The sequence below is a fragment of the Haliaeetus leucocephalus genome, unplaced genomic scaffold (assembly GCF_000737465.1).
Source record: "Haliaeetus leucocephalus isolate CR32 unplaced genomic scaffold, Haliaeetus_leucocephalus-4.0 Scaffold0, whole genome shotgun sequence".
NCBI classification, from domain to species: Eukaryota; Metazoa; Chordata; class Aves; order Accipitriformes; family Accipitridae; genus Haliaeetus; species Haliaeetus leucocephalus.
The window spans coordinates 953,151-976,694 of NW_010972436.1; the positions used below are offsets into that span (position 1 = coordinate 953,151).

The 23,544-nt window shown below is 39.2% G+C and overlaps 1 protein-coding gene across 1 annotated transcript in view; it reads left to right on the top strand.

Moving 5' to 3' along the window:
* Positions 1-19,776, top strand: part of SLC25A17 (solute carrier family 25 (mitochondrial carrier; peroxisomal membrane protein, 34kDa), member 17) — a 20,009-nt gene extending 233 nt beyond the window's left edge. The window contains exons 2-9 of the mRNA XM_010564121.1: positions 4,555-4,615; positions 5,680-5,746; positions 8,597-8,748; positions 10,981-11,097; positions 11,800-11,945; positions 13,871-13,966; positions 18,639-18,721; positions 19,169-19,776. Of these exons, the coding sequence (XP_010562423.1) occupies positions 4,555-4,615; positions 5,680-5,746; positions 8,597-8,748; positions 10,981-11,097; positions 11,800-11,945; positions 13,871-13,966; positions 18,639-18,721; positions 19,169-19,316 (870 nt within the window). The 3' untranslated portion in view covers positions 19,317-19,776. The remainder of the gene's footprint in view (positions 1-4,554; positions 4,616-5,679; positions 5,747-8,596; positions 8,749-10,980; positions 11,098-11,799; positions 11,946-13,870; positions 13,967-18,638; positions 18,722-19,168) is intronic.
* Positions 19,777-23,544: the final 3,768 nt, after the last annotated feature.

Here is a 23,544-nt window from a genome sequence, read left to right on the forward strand (position 1 = left end):
CCGGCGGTGGGCATCGAGCTGACGATGAAGGCTTGACGGCCGCCAGAAGTTGAGGTCGGGAGAGCGCTTCAGCTGCCTCACGGGGCGAGTTGTACTGAGCATCCGCGTTCGGCGGTTGTTTCGTAAATACTTAGAAGTTGCGAAGGGTGAGGCAACGCTGAGGTGTTAACCAAAACACAAAGCAAGCGCGGTGCAGCTAGAGGAGGTTTGTATAGGTTATTGAATTACATTTTTCATAGGACGCTCGTAGGTTAAAAAGTAGTGCTTGGTCTCTGTAGATTTCCCAGTGTGCCCAGCTCTTGAATGAATGAGCACTAGCTCTGCAGATGTCAAATCAGCCTGTATTTCCAACAGATTAAGAATTTTAGCGCAGCGTAGCACGTCGGACCAGCAAGCTGATGAAGCTCTACTCCTTGGTTATTCCAGACTGGCAAGAACACCTAAATGTGTATTTTAGCAGTTGCTGATCTACTGTTCTGGCAAAACTTCCTGTTCTAATTTGAGACCTTAAAAGATCTCGCAATGTCTTCTATAGGATGAAAGTCACTAAATGTTATTGAACAATAATGGCTGATTCTGAAATGAAAAAAAGACTCTAAAGGGTGTTCTGTCTTTATCATAAGTAAACATGGGTTTGTCGTCTGCTCCGTAAAGTGTTTTAAGTCTGCTTATTTAAGCATCAGAGGCAATGGGGACTTTCAAGAAATGGAACTCTCAAACGATCTCGTTATTGAAATACTGCTCGCTCTCCTTTTGCTGGCTTGTACAGAAATTGGTAATACTTTCTAGCCCTCGCTGTTAACTTCTCACTCTCATATACAGATCACTATAATCAGCCTGTGCTCCTGAGCAAAGTTTGTGGTATGAACCAACCTTATAAATCTGGCCATAAACTTAAAACACGTAATGAAACAGTATCTTAAGTCCCTTGGTGGTGTTAATTAAATTAACAGAAATTCCCTATTGTATTTGAAGATGCTTATATCTCAGCAGTGATGTTGCTATGAAGGAAGACAGGACTTTCTGGAGCCATTGGAATTCTGTACCCTTGTGACTTCCACTTGCTGTCACTAGTATTCATATACAATTTAAAGCCTGGAGCAAGAATTTTTTCCTTAAATGAGGTGGTTTTTTTTTTTACTGCCTTATGCTGAAAACCTTGATTTTTTTTTTTTTTTTGTATAGTAAAGATGTGCACATTGATTTAGAGATTTCTGTTTGCTGCAGTAATATCTAAATTTTGGCAAGATGTTTGGCATGGGTACTAACTGTTCTGGTATTGTCTCACCATTTGTTTAAATTATTATAAAGCACACTGATGTGTGGATGCGATGCAAGAATTTAAAAAAAAAGAAAAAGCAACCCACAGAACTGTGCTGAGGTAATGAGAAGAACATGTCAGATCACGACATGATAATTTTTGTTCTAATGTGATGAAAGTTCATACATCTTCTAGGCTACCTAGTCAAACCTGAGACAAATGAATAGTTTTGTGAGCAGCAAAAAAAATCAGTGCTTGATTTCCTGTGGACTTTAATTGAATTACGTAAGTATTCTTTAACTCTGCATACAGTTATAAAGTAACCTTCCTGTTACAAAAGCTGTAGGAATGAGAATTTTATAGGAGTATTATGGCAGTAGTCAAGCTGCTTTGCTTGACTCTGAATGTTGACGGACAATATAATATTTTTTTATATATTTTACATTTTTTATTATTAATATTTTTTAGAAAACCTAACTTTAGGCTGTGGTCCTGCATGCCTCTTCTTGGCAGCAGTCACCTCAGGCTGTTTGTTCTAGCCACTGACTACCACCTCTTGGCTACTGCACAGTTGTTTATGTGGTGCTGCAGCTGATCAGGGAACTGACCTGACTGAAGAAGTAGCCCAGTGGAAAAAGTTAGTTTTCAGCCAGCTTAGTTTCCTTGTCTGCATCATCATGTAGGTGCCCCAAAACTTAGGCCACCAGAATGGAGGAGGCAGGGATGCAAATACAGTTGACCAAGAGCTAGGATTGCTTAAGCCAGTTTGTACCTGTCCTAGCGATTATTCAGCAGTAGCATGACTTGACTTGGCAAGCTACTGAGATTCAGTGCCAACTGGGAGGTGGTGGGAAGGCAGGCAGTGAAGCCTCACCCCTTCAGCAGTACAGGGTTATACATATCAGCATATATTCCTGGAATCAGTAATATGAGTTACTTTCCCTGCTGGTCTCAAGTGCAATTCAGTAAGGATCTGAGTCCATCTCAAGGGTTTTTGTTGCTGGGGAAAGGTCTGCTCCTGCTCATCCCTGTCCTTTCCCTTACTTCTAGCCATGAAATCCTGTCTGCTCCATATGATGCTTCTGGCACTCTCCTCACCATGTAATTGAGTTGTTCCATTTATAAGCCCAGGAGAAAAGTAACTCTGCTTTTCTGAGTTTATTTCCTTCAATTTAGCAAAAGGAGGGGAGAGGGTACAAATTATCTTTTATTGGCAGTAATCTGTTAGCTGAGTTATCTCTTGACATTCTGTTGAGCTATAGCTTCATATATGTTTTAAGCCAGTTTGAGCCTGTAAGGCTCATTGTGTGGGAATGGTTCAAAGCTGTGTCAGGGTGATTCAGACTTCACATTAGGAAGCATTTCTTTGCCGAGAAGGTGGTCAGGCATTGGAACAGGCTTCCTAGAGAGGTAGTCGATGCTCCATCCCTGTCAGTGTTTAAGAGCCATTTGGACAGTGCCCTTAATAATACACTTTAACTTTTGGTCAGCCCCGAAGTGATCGGGCAGCTAGACTAGGTGATTGTTGTAGGTCTAACTGAAATATTCTATTCTGTATCTTGTGTCCACCCATTTGTCCTGTGTGCCACTACCCTGACTGTTTCCCTATTTCCATTTTCTGATTTTGAGTGCAAGTGTGTGTGTTGTTGCATGGCGGATTGCATTGAGAGTAGGATTCAGGATAAATCTCACTTCGGGAGGATGGAAGAAGGATAAATTGAGCAGGGGAAGGCTGGAACTTGTAGTCACTGCAGTTTTGTGGCTGTTCTGTGCATAGGTGTGTGTAACTGTGTTTTGAGGTTGGCTTCAGAGGTGCTGTAATGCAGCTGTCATTAGGAGGTGCATTTTGGCTCTTTCTGGCGCTTCTTTTTGTGCTGGCACTAGCTTTCTAGCTGGAATTTATTTTTTGTAAATTTTTAGTCAGATGGATTCATTAATCCTGCTTGCTGTTCAGCTGCATGCATAGTAGGTACCTAGAAAGAGCAGACACAGGACAAGTATGTGGGAGAGCAAAACCAGCCCTTTGGGCTAGAGCCCAAACTAAATGGGTTAAAATAACCAGGTAATCATGGCCAAGTGTTTCCTTTCATCTGCTACCCGGTGTTATGAAAGCTGGAGACACTTAAGTCTTGTTAAGACTTCAGCCAAGAGTTGTCTTAGTGAGGAAGTACCACCTGAAAAATAATCCTTTGTTGCTGTTTGTAGAGATAGGTCCAAGCCACCTGCTCACGAGCTGGAGTGTTTCCAGAGACAAAGCTTGCTTAAATGTAACATCGCTCCAGAAAAGTTCAAGTTGCACTGTGCAGGATGCTTTAAACACAGTGCTTGTGTGACTTGCTGTATCCCAGGCCTTCCCACCATTTAAAGAGTTTGCATGGCAACTAATGGAAGAGTGCCACAGCTTTAGCAGCCATTTAATGCATTTAATACTACTGTAGAGTGTTAACAGGTTTACACCCAGCCAGGGTCCTTTTGAGATAGATATCTTTTCCAAAAGCTGTGCGATATTAATGCCAGGGTACTAAAGAATGAAGAAGCTGAATGATGGTGGGGACAGAGAGGGAACAGCTGCTTGTATGGAAGATAAGGGCATTTGCAAATACAGTCTTTAACCCTGTTATAAAGGAGGGTGGCTGCTGGCTTTTCCATTTAGAGGCTTTAATGGTTGGATCGCACAGGAAGTGAAGAGAGTGTTGGATTCACAAGAAGGGAATCTGGTGACATCTAGGTCATGATTTAATTCATCATATGTAATTCATGCCACAGGGGGTGCCTTGGTAGGCAGATCTTTATTGCCTAAATTAGAATTTAGTACAATGCTAGATAAGCCCTGAACTTGTACTATCAGTTTTTTAATAAGAAAAAACCAAAACTTTTATTAAAGTCAAAACAAGGTTATTGTAACACAATGGTTGCTTGTGTCATAGTCATCATCTTCTTTTTTTAACCTGGACATTGGGTACTGAGGCTAATAGGAGGTAGAGGAAGTGCAATATGTGTGTTTCCTGACACCCACTTTATCAACTTTCAGACTTTAAAAACTTTCTTTTTGGACAAAAAGCTTCTAATGTTTCTAATTTTTAGCTTGATCTAATACAAGAGAGAAAACCTTGTTTGTAAGCATGGCACCAAAACCCACTTCAAACAGACATTGTTATGTATGGAGGTTATCCCCTTTTTAAACTTACTCAGTAGACTGGTTTCTGGGTGAGAAGTGGAGGGCTACAAGGAGTCTGGCAGACATGTGTGCAAGCAACTGATACACTATATAGCCAGTTTATTTTGTTTTTCAGGGCAGTATGACTGCAATGACTGTATTTTTTCCGTTGGATACAGCTAGGCTTAGACTTCAGGGTAAGTGTCAAACTAGTTTCTTTGGTGCTTCTGTTCAGCTTGGCTTGGGCACTTGCAAGGGTGGTTGTAGGGGGACCTATCTTGCATGAACAGGAATCTTACCTGTGTAACACTAACACTGTTTAATTACTAACACCATTTTTCCCGCTGAAGGTAATTTTCCCTTTTGGAAGTATTGGGCAACCTTTTAATTAGCTGAAAAGGCTGTGTGGTCTGTGGCGAGACATGGCTTTTGAACGGTTATCTAAGACCAAAAAGAAAAATAAAGATGTGAGATTACACAGGATCACATTTGTGTGCTGTTGCTTTTGGCTGCTGAGAACACTTCAAAATGCAGGGGCAGTATAATGAAAAACTAGTCTAGAATTATTCCTGAGAATGGTTTAAAGGGAAAAGTCAGGGTTAGAACTGGGAGTAGGAACATCCAATATTTACAGAAATGCATCTGGGTACAAACTTTGTTGTTCTAATGCTCGTATCTTCTAATCAAAAGTCACAGAATCACCAAGCATTTTAGCACTGTGACTCAAGCGCTATTAAGAACTAGAGGGAGATCATCAGCCAGGTCGTCAGAAACATGTGGCTGAGAAATGATCACCATATCACTGTTGAGCCGCTTTCAATGCGGGAAGAGACAGTGTTTTGCTAAGGCTTAGCTGTTTGCAGATTAAACTGTAAAAAATTGCTCTGCTAGTGGTGCTAGTCTGGAGTCCAAGGGAACGATTTTGAGAGCAGTTAGGGAGGCCCAATTCTAGTCCCTTACCTAAGGGGAACCTGTCTTCAGTTCACATCACAACTCTCAGGTGAGGAATTGGTAACTACAGATATTCTGGTGCACAACAGAACCTGCTAGTCTGGGGAAGAATGAAAAAAGGAAGTAGCCTTGCCTAGCAAATAAAAATAAGGTGCTTTCTGGAATTGCTGCAGAAATGGGGAACATCTATCATTAATGAGGAAGAAAAAACATGCTTTTCTGTGGTATGTTCAGAATAGGAAGGTTAAGGACTTGAAAATGAATGCTAAAAATCAGAATAATCTAAAAGGTTGGTTCTTCTGTTTTCCAGTTGATGAGAAGCGGAAGTCTAAGACAACACCAGCAGTCCTATTGGAAATAATCAGAGAAGAAGGCCTGTGAGTAGATACTAATTTTCTGCTTGTCTTCATGTAGGCAAGCTCTAAAGCTAATTTGAATTTGCTTTTAAAGTGGAATAGTTAGCCTGTATCTCTGTGGACAGATTTTTACTCTGAATTAAAATGTCTCCATATAAGTGTGATATGATTTGCATAATCTTATGTGTTTGTCTTTGGCTAATTTGGATTAACTTTCTTGAGTGCCTTATGCAATCGATCTGTTCAGTGATGTAACTGTGCCTCCATTAGTGAGGTAGCTGTGCTTCCTCAGAAATGCAGGTTTGTATGCAAACGTACCTTCATGTACCTGGATTATTGGGTGTGTCCATTTCTCATAACCAAGATTAAGCTCTCGGGCAGCTGAGCCACTTTGAACAGGATAATTGAGACGTGTTTCCCAGTTGGAAGTTTTTTCTCCTCCTAAGCACATGGAAGTAAACAGCAAGTGACTTTATGCTGGTGAGATTCAAGATCTATCTAAAAGCAGTTAATTTTCAGCAATGCTGTGCTTTAGTATTTGCTACTCAGCCTGAGCTGAGCTGGCTGGGATAAACAGTTGTACGTGTGTCCTTGTTACAAGTATTTTCCTAAGTGAATCCCTGGAACTCTTAAGTAGACCAGAGCTTCCAGGACATTAAAGCTGACAAAAGTTTTGCTTGGCCAATAATGTCTTGCCACCTTTGAACTTGAGCAGTTGACAGCTGTATGCGTGAGTACTTCTCGGTCAGCTCGTGATCTCTTTTGTTCATATTCCTGCATTACTTTTGTCACATGAGGGTGGCAAGTAAACTTCAATTTAAAAAAAAAAAAAAGAAGCAAAAAAGTAAAATTAAGAAGTTAACTTTAGTGGAGAGACTGTAAAAGTGGTAATCCTACTTTTCCTGTGAAACAGAAAAATCAGTAATTCTGGCAAGAGGGGAACATTGTTTCTTCCAAAGGCACTGGGAAGGCCTTGCTAAGCAATGATGCTAGTTTTAGAGATGTGTCTGGAATAATAAACCCCTGAACAACAACAAATCTGAAATGTGATGTGGGATCATAAACATCTCGTTCACATTACTTTGTAGAGTTTTATCTTGTACTTTTGTGAGACTGCTTTTCTCATCTAGATAAAGCAAATAGGTTTAGCTTTTCTAGGTGATATGAAAGGTGTTCACTGGTGTATGCTGCATTCTTCTCAAGGTTGCAGTTTGGAATACAAACTTAGGTTTTATTTGTGTGCAGAAGTATTTGTATGTGAATTATGGATGCTAGCACTGACAATTTAAGTCATTAAAATAAACTCATGTTTTTTGTCTTAGTTTCATGCTTTGTACTGCAAGATGTTGTGTTTGAAAATCATCAGTTGTTAATAAATCAAGCAAAACCAAACTAACACTCTCAGTTAGAGGATGTGGTCCCCAGAGGGTATTTCTCCCTTTCTTTTCCAGCACAGAAGAGAGAGGTGATGCAAAAATTGTTTTAATTCTGCTCATGACTAACTGTATAGTCAATTAATTTGTAATTGTAACTGTATGGTTAGCTAAGCCTGTAACTTCAGAAGCAGTCTTAATAATGTGGTATATTCCCAGCTACATGGGAGGGAGAAGCACTTGATGCATCCAAGATGAAAAACTAGCATTTAGATTATAAGAGCAGTCAGATGCTGCATTTACCAGCCTTGCATCTTTTATGGTCTCCTTCCTGGGGATCCTTATATTCTGTGTATTCCCAATATTTTAATGAATACTAAAGAGCCTCCATGATCACTGCTGTTCGTTGAAGAGATTTCTTATGCTCTTAACATGATACCAGTTCTCTACCTGTCCTGTGCAGCTTCAGTGAAGGTGCATATTACTGTCTTTTTTTGGATGTATTGTAGAACATGCTGGGGATGTAGGGCAACTGTTGAGGTGTCACTGTTTTACAGGCTCATCAGGCCTGTCAGAGAAGGGAGCTTTGTTAGTTGACTGTTAGGAAATCATTAAGATAGATTTAGATGACACACTAACAATTATTGTTATTTACAACACCTGAAAAATAAAACAGCTGTGAATCACAAGGGGGTATTCACTTTTTCAGCTGTGATTAATCTAGTTAATGTCTCTTTCTCATTTACCTGACTGATTTGCTCTAGACTTCACTGTGAGGCATTTATTAGAAGTTCCTCTCGCCTGCATATCTCATGCCCCAGGTTGCATCCTTTGGCAAACTCTCCTTGGTGGAGTCTATTAATTTCAGTAACTAGTCTTCCATTCTTAAATTTTATGTGAGAATCCAGACATACATTTTTTGTCTTCCTTACTCTAGGTTTTTTTTTATTATTTTGTATTAAAGCAGCAGTTGTCTTTAATTTTTTTCCAGCTATGTTAAGCATTGCTTTGTTTCCTTGGAGATGTGAACATCTCTTTACTGGGGTGTTATCTTTTGTATTGGACTGACAACTCTGTTTCTCAACAAAGATGAGAATTCTCCTGTGTCTTGGTATGTTTTAGTATATGGTTTGAACGGACTGTATCAGTCTGTATGTTAACTTACATACTTCAAACATGTATTCATCCCCTGGATGTTTGGAGTTCACTGCTGGCTGTTGGTAGAGACCAAATATGGTGGTAATACTCACTTTTGGAGTGACTGAGTCCCAAGCTTCTCACTGTAAATTTATTGTACCTCTACAGCTCCTTTTCAATGGAATTATTCCTGATTAATTTATATTTATAAGTGCTTAATTTTTTTGTGGTATAGTCAGGAGTTTAGTATTGTATGTAGTATACAGTATTGTATCTCTGGGACCCTCCACCAACATGTAAAATCAACCAGATCACATAATTACTTTGCTGATACTTACCATGACTTTTTCCTCTCTGTTAGGTTGGCACCATATCGAGGATGGTTCCCTGTTATCTCCAGCCTTTGCTGCTCCAATTTTGTTTATTTTTATACATTTAATAGTCTTAAAGCTCTCTGGATCAAAGGTCAGCATTCAACCACTGGAAAAGACTTGGTTCTTGGGGTTGTTGCAGGTAATACTGAAAAATCTCAATTTCATCAAAAATGTATTTTTAGTATATTCTGTCTAATGTTTTTCTTTATGAAGTCCACTGGAGGTCCCAGTGAGTGCTTACGCCTCCCACTGTATGCAGACCTGCTTCGTTGTACAGCTCTGATTGCTCTTCTGTGTCCTCCCCACCTCATCAGCAGGTGCATAAACTGTTCCTGTTGTGAATTCTGGCACAAAGCACAGTGCTGCTGTGGTCTAGTATTTTATTGGTGTCTGGTGTGTTGTTTACCATGCTATCTAAGCATCATCATTTAGATGTTGAAGACAAGTGGCAGGGAGAGGTGATAGGTTTTTTTAGAGGAAAAGATAAGTGCCAATTCTGAAATATTTTCAGTTATGATAAGTAAGAGTTTTTAATGTAAGCATTTGGGTGTCAGTTTCCAGACTTGTTTTTGGGTTGTCACCTGAAAGTGACAGTAAGTGCCTAGATATACTGGGCTCCACAGGGAGGAGGGTGTAGTGAGTAGGGGAGGGCTTATTGTTAACTTTTTGCTAGTTTCTTGTGCTTTCAATGTAGTCACAATGAATGGTTGAATAGTTGGGGGAAAATAAGGGTGGAAATTCCTAAGCTAGCTTTATCACTGGGGTAAAATTCCATCTAATTACATTCTGGAACAAAGGCTATAGGACTTAGGGTAACAGCTTGTCAGTTAAATGACTAGCTCTTCTTCAATGTCAGTAGTTTATATCTTTATAATGGAATAATATCTGGTGTAAATGGAAAAATTCCACTTAAGGTGTTTACTAATTCTCCCTACCCATCTCTCATTCCTACTACTGGTAGCAAATACAGATTGGAAAAATACAGTTAAAAAAAAAAAAAATTCCTTTCCAGTCTGGAAAATAAAGTTTTATGACTTTTCCTTTAACTGAGTCTGGGTGAAAAATTACAAGTAGACTGTGCTCTAACCTGTTGCTCCTTAATGTAATCACACTGACTTTGGTTAAGAGAGATTAATGTGGCTTGCCTTTTCTAGTGCTTGATTTTGCTCAAAACTTCTTTTGAGAGCTGACTGTAGTGCTTATGAAGGATACTGAAATAGTTATGTTTATATTCTGCTTTTCTGAACCCTTTTAAAGGAAAAGAAAAAGAACAAACAGGCACAATGTAGGTAGTAAAGTTTCACCTTTTTCAGATTTACTGTTCTTGATGGTTATGTAGTGTGTCCATCTCAATATAACGGAATAATTCAGTCTGTCACTCAGACTCCTACCAAAGCAACCGATGTAGAAGCAATTGCTAATTTCTGTGATGCAGATTAATAAGAAAGATCAGAAGCTTGTTTTTGCATATTTACTTCAAAGTAACTGCCTCGGTCATTACTGAGCAGGAGAGACCTGTACCAGGTGACTGCAGAAGTAATGTCACTTAATCCTTCTCCCTGTTGGTTTAGAACTGTATTTTGCAATACCTCATTGTTGCAGCCTTATGTATGCATGTCTGTTTCTCTTCCCCCATCTTAATTTCTGATATTCAACTTTCAAGCTTTACTGTTGGGGTTTGTTATTATGTATAATCTCTTGCCACTTCTAAGCCTTACCTAAAATACTTGCAGAATCCTGTGTTTTCCACCTTAAGTGTACTTAGTGAATCTAGAAGCTAGATGTCATCATTCTTTTGGCAGTGTAGGAGCTCTGTTCTGGTAATCAAGCTGCATGCACTTATCTGTTTTGATCTCTCCTTATAAAATAATCTTTCTAACCTTATCACTCTGTGTTTCTTTCTGAAAGTAGGCAGGCAGCAAGTCATCATGGAGTGAAGTAGGGCATGAAAAAGTAGAGTATCTTGTGCTCCAGTGTGGTGTAGAATGCAGCATAGTAACAAATTCACTTAAGATTCCTTCAACATGCTCCTGTTTGGTGTGTTTTGTTGTTTGGGGTGGGAGATTTTTTTGTGTGAGGGTTTTTTGGGGTTTTTTTTTGTTTTGTTTAAGTTTTGGGGAGGAGTAGCAGAAGTGTCTTCCCACTGCATGCAATCTGCTGACAACTAATTCATGGTGGGGCTGTGGGGGGATACCTGAAGTAGCTCATTACAAATTACCAGTTTACTTTTCCCATATGCTGTGTTAATTTTTTTTTCCCCTCTTCCTGCCGGTAATTTCAGTAGCGTGTGAATCCCAGTAGAAAGGGATAAGAAAACATTTGAAATCTTTTTCCGGTTCTTGCTGATTTTCTTTGTGCTGTTTTGCATTAGGTGTAGTGAATGTACTCTTGACTACTCCTCTTTGGGTAGTGAACACACGTCTGAAGCTGCAGGGAGCAAAATTTAGAAATGAAGACATTGTACCAACCAATTACAAAGGTATAATAGGTAAGCACCCGTTGTTATCGTCAACCAAAGAGAAGTTCATTAAATGAAATATATCAAGGACACTGATGTTTGAAGACTTCTATTCATGTAACCAATTTCACCCTGGAATCTCTATGCTTCCCTATCACTTTGCAGTCATTGAGTTTTACAGGAAACTGGACTTAGCCATTTCTGATGATAACTAAGAGTTTGTAGTATGCACACCTGTAACTAAAATACCTTTTGCGAAGGCAGATGTCTTATATAAATGCTCGAGTAGTAGTGAGCCCAGTGAGGTGGTAGCTGGGAGTCTGAGTTTAGACAGACAATCTGCAAATTAAACTTCACTCACCTTAATCTCTTAATCACCCACATGTTCAGCCTCTCTTCCTTTTAAAAATAAATAAGTAAATAAATATTGTTGTTTTGAAGACGGTTTAGAAGACCTTAATGTTGATGCTGAGCTTGTACTAAAGAGAGCAGGGTGTCTGTGCAGATGATAAGCTTTGTTTACTTTAATGGTGATGTGAGCAAGAACCATCTTTGTTACTGTTTTTCTGTTAACTTCCAGATTAGAATGGAAGGTAAAAAAAGTTGCATAAAAGACTGCAGTGGATTTTTATACACTTTGAATATTAGGCTTTAAGTTTAACTTTTCTTATCTTCTGCAGTCAGAATTTTGTACTCAAAATTTTAATAATTTTTTTCCACGTTTCTTCTCAGATGCCTTTCATCAGATAATACGAGATGAAGGAGTTGTAGCTTTATGGAATGGTACTTTCCCCTCCTTGCTGCTGGTCTTCAATCCTGCCATACAGTTCATGTTTTATGAAGGCTTTAAACGGAAGCTTTTGAAAAAGCAGCTGCAAGTGAGTATGTTTTGAGGCCAGGTGATGGACATGCTGTCTTATAAGACAGGTTCTTTGACATGTGTTACTTGAATGAATTCAGAAATGTAGGTTTGGTTTTGGTTCTTGTGTTTTTGAGGGTTTTTTTGAGTTAGTATATCTTCTAAAAAAGGTCTGTCGTCATGAAGTGAGACATGAATCTTTCATGTCCCTAGGGAAGATATTCCTGTGATGAATTCCTCTTCCTGTAAAAATAAAACTGCACCTCTTGTCCACATTTGTTTAGCTTTGTTCACAGGTCTTGATTTAAAGTAGATATTTCAATTCTAATATATCTGTTTTATAAATATGTACCTACAGACTGTTTTGAAGTCACCTCTTAACCCTTTCTCCAGTTAATCAAGTATACTGAGCCTTTGAAGTATCACAGATTTGTTCTGGACCCTGTCATTTTAATACCACTTTTTTCCTGAAGCCCTCAATTTTTCAATACCTTTTTTGCAAGGATGGACACTAGGATTGAACATAGTGTTGCAGCCATGCCTCCCTGATTCTTTAAATAGAGATAGAATAATTCTTCTGTCCCTGCTTTATAGTCCTTGTCTTTTTCTTTATTCTTTTTTCTCTATATCAGATATAGCAGCTCACCTGAACTCACATTCCTTTTATGTTCTAGAAAATTGAAGAGCATTTCTGTTGCATTTTAGGATAATATCATAATGTATTATGTGTTTAAGGTGCAGTTCTTTGCTGTTAATTTGTGACTTTAGAACGTATTTGGCTGTATTAAAATGTTAGATCATATCAATAAGTTACAAAGCCGTCTTGTTTTTCCTCAAGACATAGTGAAATTATTTTTATGTGAGATTTTGCTTCATAAATGAGGCTTGGGGTTTTTACCATCCTTAGGCAATACTGCAGCTGTAGCACTCTATTTGTGCCTGATGGATCTGTCCAGTTACATTATGGACAATACATTTTTTGAGTGATGAGCTGAGCTTCCCTCTGCATTGTTATTTGCCTGTTGACTAATTGCTATATTTATTTCTTGTGTTTCTTTTAAATTACTTAGTTCTAGCTTAAATTAGGGCATGTTTTGTCCATGATCATCAGAGAGGGAAAATACTTTTTTCCCCTAGCAATGGTCATTTTTATTCTGGACAACATTTTTCTTTCTATTTGATCTTTTCCAGATTGACTATTTTAAGATGTGCATGTGTGTGCATATTTCTGATTGCAATCAACATATTTTGCAAATTTGGAGTTTTGATATGGGCACCTGCTTATTTTCAGTGATTAATTCACACTGTTAAACTGAGACGCACTGTAATCAGCTTAGGCTATAACAATCTATTTGGTGCATCGTAGACCAGTGTGGGCTTTGGAGGTGGGGATGGGCTACCAGCAGGTGTTTTTAACTAATAGGGGATGAGATTTAGCCTGTGTCATCAAGACTAAAATTCTGCCTGATAGTGTAGTGATTATGTCTCAGGATTATAGGGTGATGTTCAAGGAATCTTTCACTGTCACCTTTTCACGAGTGCTGTGTGACTTGTTAGTTTAAATGTTGCAAAAGCTGAAATGCTTATTGATTGATGGTATGTTTAAATGCTACTTCGCTATCTTTTGTCTGCTGTCAGTGCTTTAAATTGGTCTAGTTGTATGGCTTTATCTTCATGATGTTTTAGTAACCTAGTTATAGTGAGAAATGCAAAAGCTTGTGAGCATGTAGAAGTTACAAATGAACTTTACTTGCGGGAACTGAGTTGTTTGAACTATAACTAACTCTTTAAAATGAGAAAACCCAGAGACTTCATGAAATCTTTATGCCAAAGATACTTAGATAACCCAGAAGGGAGGTACCGGTACAAAATCCCCAAACACATATGGGTAACTGGCTGTTCTGGTACTATGTGGAAGTAATGTGTTCTTTATCTGTTGAATAGCTCACATCTTTGGATGCTTTTGTCATTGGTGCAATAGCCAAAGCAGTTGCCACCACCCTCACTTATCCTCTGCAGACAATACAGTCAATTCTGCGGGTAAGTAATAATTTCATTTCAGGGTAACTGCCTCTGAGTTGTTCTGTACAATGCAAGCCTTGTTCAAATGGCTCATTTTCCTTTGTGTTAATGAACCCATCATTTTGGGAGCTCCTTTTGCACAATGCAGGTCACTGATAATGATGCCTCTCTTCTTTGATCCTGTACTGACAGGGTCTGATGGAACTTGGTGTTACTGGTGCACATTTGTTTCAAGTAGCTGGTAGGATTGACAACATAATGCACAGATACAGTGTCTCACGGAAGCTGATGCGCCATACTGCTTTTAGGCACTACAAAAATGTAGATTTACTTCTTTGAATATAAATAGAAAATGTGTCAAGTGGGAAGTTAAAATTAAATCCTCTAAACCCAGTTTGTTCCCAGAAGACCTAGGGTAATCCAGAAAAAGTTCTATTCATAGGTTTTGTTTTATTCAGATGATGGCCTGACCTTGTCAGTAGCCAGAATGGGATTCATCAGGGGAAGCTGAGCTCCCTCGTAAATAATATCTTTAACCACTTGCCCAGCCTTGTACGGTAATTGTAGTGGTAATGGAAACACTTGCATTTATTCTCACTTGCAATTTGTGTGTATGCTGGATAATGCTGCTATCTTCAGTATGTACCAATGTTGTTGTAATATTGAAACAAGACAAAGTTGGGGGTGGGGAAGAGACCTGGCCATACATAAGCAAGCATATTGTACTCTAATTTCTCTGCTTGTTAATTTATTTTTGTAAGCTGTTGCTTGATGATTTTTATAACAGTTAAATATTAATATATGTTTCCACATGAAATACAATGCTATTTTCCTAAGCAAGGAGAAGCCCTAACTTACATGTATGGTAAAGCTGTTGTATATGTTCTAAAACTTGTATAAATTTGGAGAATTAGCTGAATTTATTGAACGTGAGCCTTCCATGTTAAGGGTATCACTTTTCAGACTTGTCTAATACGGGGTTTTTCTTGTTAATTGTTCATCTGGAAAAAGTGATTTTCATGCAAATTTTGTAATTATTTTAGTTTTTCTTCTCTAATTAGAGTGTACTAAATGTATTGATTTTTGGTAGCCTGTAAAAAGATAGTTTGGATACCATATTTCAGACCAACAGGACTTGAATATACTTACTGTGTGGTTGCTGCTACCCTGAAAAGACACTAGACAATTTTCTGTCTGCACAGCTTTCTACTTCACCAACCTCATGGTGCACAGAATGGCATCTGCATTTGTTGTGGTTTAACCCCAGCCAGCAGCTAAGCCCCATACAGCTGCTCGCTCACTCCCCTGCAATGGGATGGCAGAGAGAATCGGAAGGGTAAAAGTGAGAAAACTCATGGGTTGAGATAAAGACAGTTTAATAGGTAAAGCAAAAGCTGCACAAGCAAGCAAAGCAAAACAGGGAATTCATTCACCACTTCCCATGGGCAAGCGGGTGTTCAGCCATCTCCAGGAAAGCAGGGCTCCATCACATGTAAGGGTGACTTGGGAAGACAAACGCCATCACTCCAAACATACTCCCTTCCTTTTTCTTCCCCCACCTTTATATGCTGAGCATGATGTCATGTGGTCTGGAATGTCCCTCGGGTCGGTTTGGGTCAGCTGTCCTGGCTGTGTCCCCTCCCAACTCCTTGTGCCCCTCCAGCCTACTCGCTGGTGGGGCAGCATGAGGAGCAGAAATGGCTTTGACTCTGTGTAAGCACTGCTCAGCGGTAACAAAAACATCCCTGTGTGGTCAACACTGTTTTCAGCACAAATCCAAAACATAGACCCATACCAGCTACTGTGAAGAAAATTAACTCTGTCCCAGCCAAAACCAGCACAGCATTGTAGATGTGTCAGCCACATTGTAGTTTTTGTCAGCAGTCATCTTTTCTGAAGTTTTCATAAATTTTTGTGATCAGCTGAGCTAGTGCCTTCATTCGATGTCTTACCCTGTTTTAACAGCCTGGACTTACCCATCTCATGAGTTATAGTAACGCAGACTTCTATTGCTGAAGTGACAGATACAGGAAAAAAAAATTAAGCAAATATAGCTTTCTTTGGATAAGTTGCAACATCAGTCTTTTTAATTTGTGATGCATTTTCTGCTGTGTGAAGGAGAACTGGAAGGAAAGTTGAAGTGCTCTCTTTTAGCCTTAGCATTGCACAGCAGTGCCATTTTCCTGGGGCTACATCAATAGAACAGCTTCAACCCTCGGTCCTTTCCATGGTTGCTATAGAAATGGTTACAATCTTGAACTATTACTTCATGTTTTGTCTATCTCCTTTCGGCTTTTTGAACAAAATTTTTCTGTCTTTTGGTGACAGTGTCATTCTTTTAAAAAACGGCAGCTCTGGTAAGTTGTGCTGCTAGCTTGATGTACTAACCAGCTGCTGCTTACTGCTCACCTCAGCTGAAGTCACCTAGCTCGCTGCTGGCTTGCCAGAGCAGTGGTGAGTTGCCTTTCTGCTGGAGCACAGCTAGCCATCAGTGTCCCAGTGGTGGTGGGATTTTTCTCACAGTGGCCCACTGTGAAATAAAGTGACCTGTATTCTACTTCTCAGTGCCGGTCCATCCTCTCCCTGTGATGATGGGGAATACAAAGACCCTAGCTCTAGTTCTGCAGTCACTAGTGGTGACTTCTTTCCCTTTGCTCTATGAAAGAAGTAATAGCCAGAAACCCTGAACATTTCTGGCAAGAACAGCAGAAACAGGCATCTGGGGTACCTGTGCTGTCCAGTTCAGACTTGCACTACTTCGTAATGTGATGTTTAAAGAAACAGTTATGAATAAAGGTTTAGTATTTTCAGAAATAACATTCTGCATTAAGTATACTTTGTATAGTTGTGGGGGTTTTTTGAAACAATTTTAGCAGATTTACACACAAGCTAATACAATCTCAATATAGTTCATAAAAACTTATCATAATTAAGGTCTATTGTTAGAGTAGAAGTACAGGACTCTTTTGAACCTTAAACCTTTAGAAATTTACTATTTTTTGAAAGTTAGGGTTCTTCATAATGAAGTCTCTACACCTTTGCTTTCAACTTTTTGGCAAAGCGCTTATCTTGCTTCCATATAATGAACAGTTATCCTGTGTAATTGATAGCAGTAAGCAACTTCCAGCCTTGCCATTTGGGATGTCTATTTCCTTTTCAGTCATTAAAAATACATGGCATGGGTGCTACTTATTATGCAGTAAAACTATTCTTTAGCCTACGTGTCGGTAAACAGTGGATAAATTAAAATTGCCTCTGGAGAAATAGCAATACTGTTAATGTTCTTAGTGATCCTGGGTGAAAAAGTTCTCTTTAAAACTCGAGCCTCTTTCCTCTAGCGTAGAGAACGCTAGTTCCTTTGGGTAATCTTCTGCAGTAATCAGTGAAGTATTGATGTCTTAGGGAGAAATGAACTTTTTTTTCTGTCTTTGTTTGAGCCTTTGTTTGCAGTACAAAAACAGTCCGATGGTGGAGAAGAGAGGAGAAGGAAGCACCTAATCCTGGTGTGGTTTGGAAGCCTATGAGTAATCTGGACAGCAGCTGGAGTTGTAACTTGGAACCTAGTTAGCAATTTTTTGGGGGGGTGTCTGAGTCTTTGACAATAATCCTTAACATTGATTTATCAATATCAAATTAGTTGCTGATGAGAAGATCGTGGATTGTGAGCACATATTTGCCTAATAAAGAGAGATTTCCAGTAGTGTTCTGTTGCTGCTGTTTCGATCTGAGTTCTTAAGACATACAGCAAGGGACCTGTGTCATCCTGGCATTTTTTTAGAATTTCTGAACTGCCTAAATCTGCTTGCATAATCTACCTACTGTCAAGGGTAATTTATGCCTAAGAAGTAGCAGTTGCCTGAGTAAGTTCTGGGAGAAACTCATCCACAGGCAGTTGCTCAAGTTCACCTTTCTTGGCACAGAGCATAATACAGGCTTCAAAAGCTATTTGGCTATGTTATTATAAATAGAAGTGTGGCAACCCTTGTATATTAATAATTCATAGTTATGGCTTGCTGACAGTACTATTGACCTGTATCAGATAAGAGTATTGATGAATGCTAGAAAAGGAGTTGCTGAAATTGCTAGTTTAATTCCAAGACATAAAATTACAGCAGCAGCTATCTTGCCTGCTGAAAAACTGTTTGGGGATAAGCCAACACAGTAAGTGAGAGAGAAGTATTATTTAGGCCAGGTAGGTGGATCAATTTTGGATTCTTCCACAGCAGTTAATATGTAAATGTTTTGCTCCAAGACCGTTGCTGGGCAGATAAATTTTGGGTTTAACTATGCAACCTCAATGTAAAGATTTGTTAAATGAAAGCTGAGCAAGTCAGAAAGAACTTGCTTTGAATGTCATATGCCTACTAAGACTCTGCAAATTATGCTTTGGAGATTGTGAAAACTTTCCTCCAGAGCAACTAAAAGAGAGCAAGTATGGCCGTGTGTAACACTTTCTTGGAATCTATCTTAAACACAAACAAATTATTGTAGCACATACTGTTTTAATGCCCTGCTCTGTAAAGTTCAATAGTGTGAGCTCTAGCCTCAGTTCTTCACTGATGGCTAGTATAACCTGGAAAATGTTAAAAGAGGTTTAAGATAGGCTCTCCAGATATTATGCATATGTTGGGTTCTCTGCCTCGTGCCATGGGGAAATAGTACAACAAAATGCTCTTCCTTTTTTTTTCAGTTTGGACGCCACAGGTTGAACCCAGAGAACCGAACACTAGGCAGTCTTAGAAATGTTCTTTACCTTCTTCAACAGAGAGTGAGGTGAGCTTTCTGGGTTTTTTCCTAACATGATATAGAAGACTTGAGTATTACTAATACGTTAAAAATGTTGCTGGATTTGACTTTTGTTTCTTTTTGCCTGCTGTAAACTTGCTATTTGAGTCAACCTGGTTTTTGTAATATATTGCGGAATAAGTACACAAAACCAAATTCTCCTCAATACCTGTACAGTAAGTGGTATCGAGGATATCGATGAATACTAATTCATTCACCTCTCGTCTTGAAAAGAAGCAAGTTTCTTGCACAAAAGACTTAACTTTCTGTAGAGTTTTCTCTTTAAAATATTATTAAACATAGCTGGCACTCAAGAAATCAAGAATGACTTCAAGATTCTTACAGTTGTCATTAACTTGTGATACTTGCAGTATACCTATTTACTTACAGAAGAGTATTCACGCTTGTTTTCTTGTTTGTTTTTTTTTTCCTTAGGCGTTTTGGATTAATGGGACTCTACAAGGGCCTTGAAGCAAAGCTCCTGCAGACGGTCCTTACTGCTGCTCTTATGTTCCTAGTGTATGAGAAACTGACTGCTGCAACCTTCACTGTCATGGGATTAAAGCATTCGCGCAGACATTGAAAAAGGAACCTATGCCAAAGATTGTGGGGTCTGGAAAACACATTCCATTTGAGACCAGGCTGGGTAACAAAGGGTCCTCACTTCCTCTTTTTCTCTTTCTTTTTAGCCACCTTCATCTCCATTATTTGGAGAAAGTTGGAATACACTCTATAGGACCTGTTGCCATGAATTCAGGGATAGCCTGTTCCCTACTCTTCTTTGGACTCGCTGTGTTAAGAAACAAAGTAGAGACCTTATTTAAGCACTTGACATGAAATTTTAACTACTATACGATTTGGTTGACATTCTTGGCAAGAATGAGTATCTCTCACTATGCTTTCTTGTTTTCCCTCAAGTCATCCTCAACTATTCTTCTATCTTTACCTTCTGTCAGCAACTGGTGGGGCTGGTTTCATGTTATCTTCCTTGGTCTGTGTTTATGTCACTTCATGTTTGGTTCATTAAAATAATTCTTAAAGAACAAGATTTTTGACATAATTTTCTTGTAACTTCAAGTATGTTTGTGGCACAGAATGATAGGCTATTGCCCTAAATATCTGGTGGTGAGATTTCTGAACTGCTAGAATGTACATTACCAGTGAGTAGGCACACTGTCTTCTTGAATCCACCTATTTTGAATCTTGAAAATTTTAAATGCTGATACTGGCTAGGTAGGAAGAGCATAACCTTGTGCTTTTTCAAGCTGAGTACCTCAAGCTGCTTCAAGAAAATGGACTTGCTACACAGAAATACGTGAAGTTCTGTAACCCCGATCCTTGTGAGAATATGTGAATTCATGCCATGTTCTCATGCAGACAGGGAGCACTACCCTATGCTTCAGAAGTGATATGCCCTCTCAAAAATGTGCTTTAATTATTTTTCCACTGATCTTCCCAGATGCTTTCCTGACCATAAAGCATAAAGGTCATAACCGTTGTCCCAGTTAATGTAAGTGTGTATGTTCTTTTTGCATAGTTTTGCTCAGCAGTCCTAGGCCATAAAATCTAAATAAATCCTGCTGTGTCCATCATTAAGTTTGCAGTAGGATTGTTCTGAAGAACAGTTTTATATATATGAAGTACTGAGAAATTCCATGGTAGTTTAACACAAAGAATGTCTGGGAGAAGAATTAAGTGCTGCAGGAAATATGTTAGCGAATTGCTAAACGGCACCCTTTTTTGGGTCTCAATTGAGTCAATTCTAAGTATGAAATTGGAATTCAGTTCTGCAGATAATGCTGTCTTTTGAACAAGAATAAAAACTTTACCACCGACTGCTGCTTTTAAGAGTATTGGGAGTATCTGTATACAGGAAAAACGCTCTTAATTCAGTGCTGGATGCTTTTCAGTCCAAATGGGATTTACATATGAGAAGTAAGAATGAAAAAGCATAATGAGCTATAATTATACTTTGATAGATGACATGAAATTTAATGAAAGACTGCAGACCTCACCACTGGAAAAGAAACAATCACAATTTGGAGAACTTCAGTGAAAATATTCTTCTAACTGAGATGAGTTATCCTGTGGAAAGATAGTCTCCTCTCTTTTTGGTGTTTTTAATAAGAAATTTGGAATCAGTAGTATGGCTCTTGGTAAGCTACCTCACTTTGAATTCCTGCTGTCAGAATCATTGTGGGGAAGCTGAGAGGCTGGTGGCTTCAAGCAAATGCAGAGTGGTTCTCATGCCCCTTGGCTGAAATCTGTGGCTGCTAGAAGCTTTAGTTCAGTGTCTCAGATTTTTCTGGTCTGTAGCATGAAGGAGCAATTCCTGCAAATACAGAAAGATTTTTCTGGTTGCTATACCTGTAAGAAGAAAGTAAATGCTTGCTTGCTATCTAGCCAAAAAATACTTGCCTACCAGCCAGCATGGTTTCAAAGGGATATAGAAGTATGTAATTTTTTCAAAAAAGCTAAATACGGAGCAATTGTGTAGAGAAGAGTGCTGGCCTTGGCTGTGTCTGTGTTACCATTAAACCTGGAATAGACATTTTGCACTGAACTCTGCTTGGCTCTGCTGACCAGTTGTTAGAATGAAACAGTTTCGTAAAGGGGTGAAAACAAAAGCTATTGGAGCTGGAAGTGATAGACCTATGGTATTCAAAACTTTTTTTGCTCCTGCATTCTGCAGTATTGATGTAGACATTAGACTGAATTAACTGAAAGACTACTTAACCTCTCGTGACTGAGCCAAACTAGAGATGGTTGAGGAATTTTTCAGTTTGTTCAATCAGCAGGCAAACATTCGTGTTACAGGTGGGGCCTCTGCCTAAGTTTTCTCAGGCATAGGTTGAACAGATGATGACATTTCCGTTAGAATTGCTAAAACTATTTCAGGCTTCAAAGGCATATGTGAGTATCTTTGAGATTAAAAAAGCATAATTAATCAAAGCAGACTATGAAAGGCTATTTCTAATCTTGGTACTAAAGTCGTAAGTCACCCATGGTAGATAAATACTGTCCAGAAATGAAACCAATATGCAATAATTTTACTCTATTTTAAAATATATTTATGTAAATTATTACTTCCTGATGTCCCTCACAAGCAAATGTATAGCTTCAGGAGGTGTTGTAAAGACAGGATTCAGCTAATCTGGCTCTGTAGTTAGGTCATTTCACTGGAAAAAAAAAAAGTTTTAGGAGAAATAATAATCCATTTCCATAACAAACAGCACAAAACACACAAGTGTTCTTTTAGACAAAAGTGTCTTGTGTCTCGTTGTCATGGTTTTGGCATTTGAAGCTGGAGATGGACATGGAGACAGCGTTTGAGGTGTGGTGGCAGAAGCGGCTCTATGCACAAGGACTTGGCAATGAAACCCTTGACTCTGGGATTGTGGTTGCCAGCGCACTGCATTTCTGCTGTGCAGTCAGTATGTAACTGCATGTTCCAGCCAAAAAAGGTGTCAGTTCACTTCTGAGAACCCAACGAAGTATTTTCATCTTGAAGTGAAAAACAGACTTCCCTTTTTTTTTTTTAATTTAAATACTATTTTTGAGAGAAGAAAGAAGGTAGAAATTATTATAAAAGACAACAGCAGAGAGGATCATCTGTCTTAGCCAAGTTCCATCATGGATACTTGTGACCTTGGCTCAATTTGAAATTTAATCCTGTCCTCTTCTTTCTCTTCCCTGCCCCATGCTGACCGAAGGTAGGAAACACCTATAGAACCTTAGAGGTTGCGAAGCAAGTGGCTCCTCGGGTATCTGTGATGTTTGGGGTGAATTCTGCTCCTATTTGTGTTCTAGACCATGCCTCTCATGATTACAAATTGTTTGCCTGTATAGTAGGGTAGTATTTAACACACCTTATTTTAATGTTACTTCCTAAGCCTTGGGTTAGAGGTTGAGAGCCGATAGGGCAGAACTTGTACTGCTTGTCTTAAATAATGTTATTGCTGAATGCAGCTAAATAGCAGTGTCTATTGCCAGAGCTGGTTGTACTTTGCTGGAAGACTCACTCCATTGGACGGTTTGCCTTTGCTGGCTGCACCAAAGAAAGTTACTAAAACTTGAAAGCTGGCACATACCCTGTGTGGGAGGAAAAATGAGATTTACCTCCAGCCTGTCCAAGAGGAATAGAGCACGCTGCACTGCAAAGCTTCTTGTACAGATTAATCCTTCCATTACGCATCTTATTGCTCATCTGCTGAGGTAGGAAAAGGGGAGTGCTGACCCTGCTCCTTGCTGGCCTTTGGTAGTAAAGGCAGGCAAACACAGTCTATTCAGAGAAAAAAAATGAGTGAACCTTCAGGGTAGGGGTATTCCTGCACAGGGTTCTGTTGAAAAATGTAGTTATTGCTATCGATGGAATTATTTTTCCATTGCATGTGAAAAATATTTCTCAACGGATGAGCGTGGGGCAGGAGAGCACAGAGCCATAGGAGAGCGGGAACTCTTCGGGAGGGCAGCAGTGTTATGTCTGTTGTGGGGTTTTATGTCTTTTTTTTTTTTAATTTTTTTTTTTTACCAGTATGATTTAAAGCAGAGTGTTAAATGGGGAGGCAGGATGTCTCAACCAGTTGTTTTCTTATAATTGTTCAATCACCTAGTCTAAAAGGCTGAATTCCGTGTCTGCAAAGGCTGCTTCACACAGGGGGGAGAAGGTGCTCTTTGCGTAACAGACCCCTCTCTGCCCCTTGCAGTTGCCGTCTCGCAGCAGAAACCTCTCGCTTTTGGGGCACACTGATGGTGTCAGCTGCAGAGGCCTCATCAAAGCAAGTTTTCATGGTAAGGAGAAGGGGGCAGGT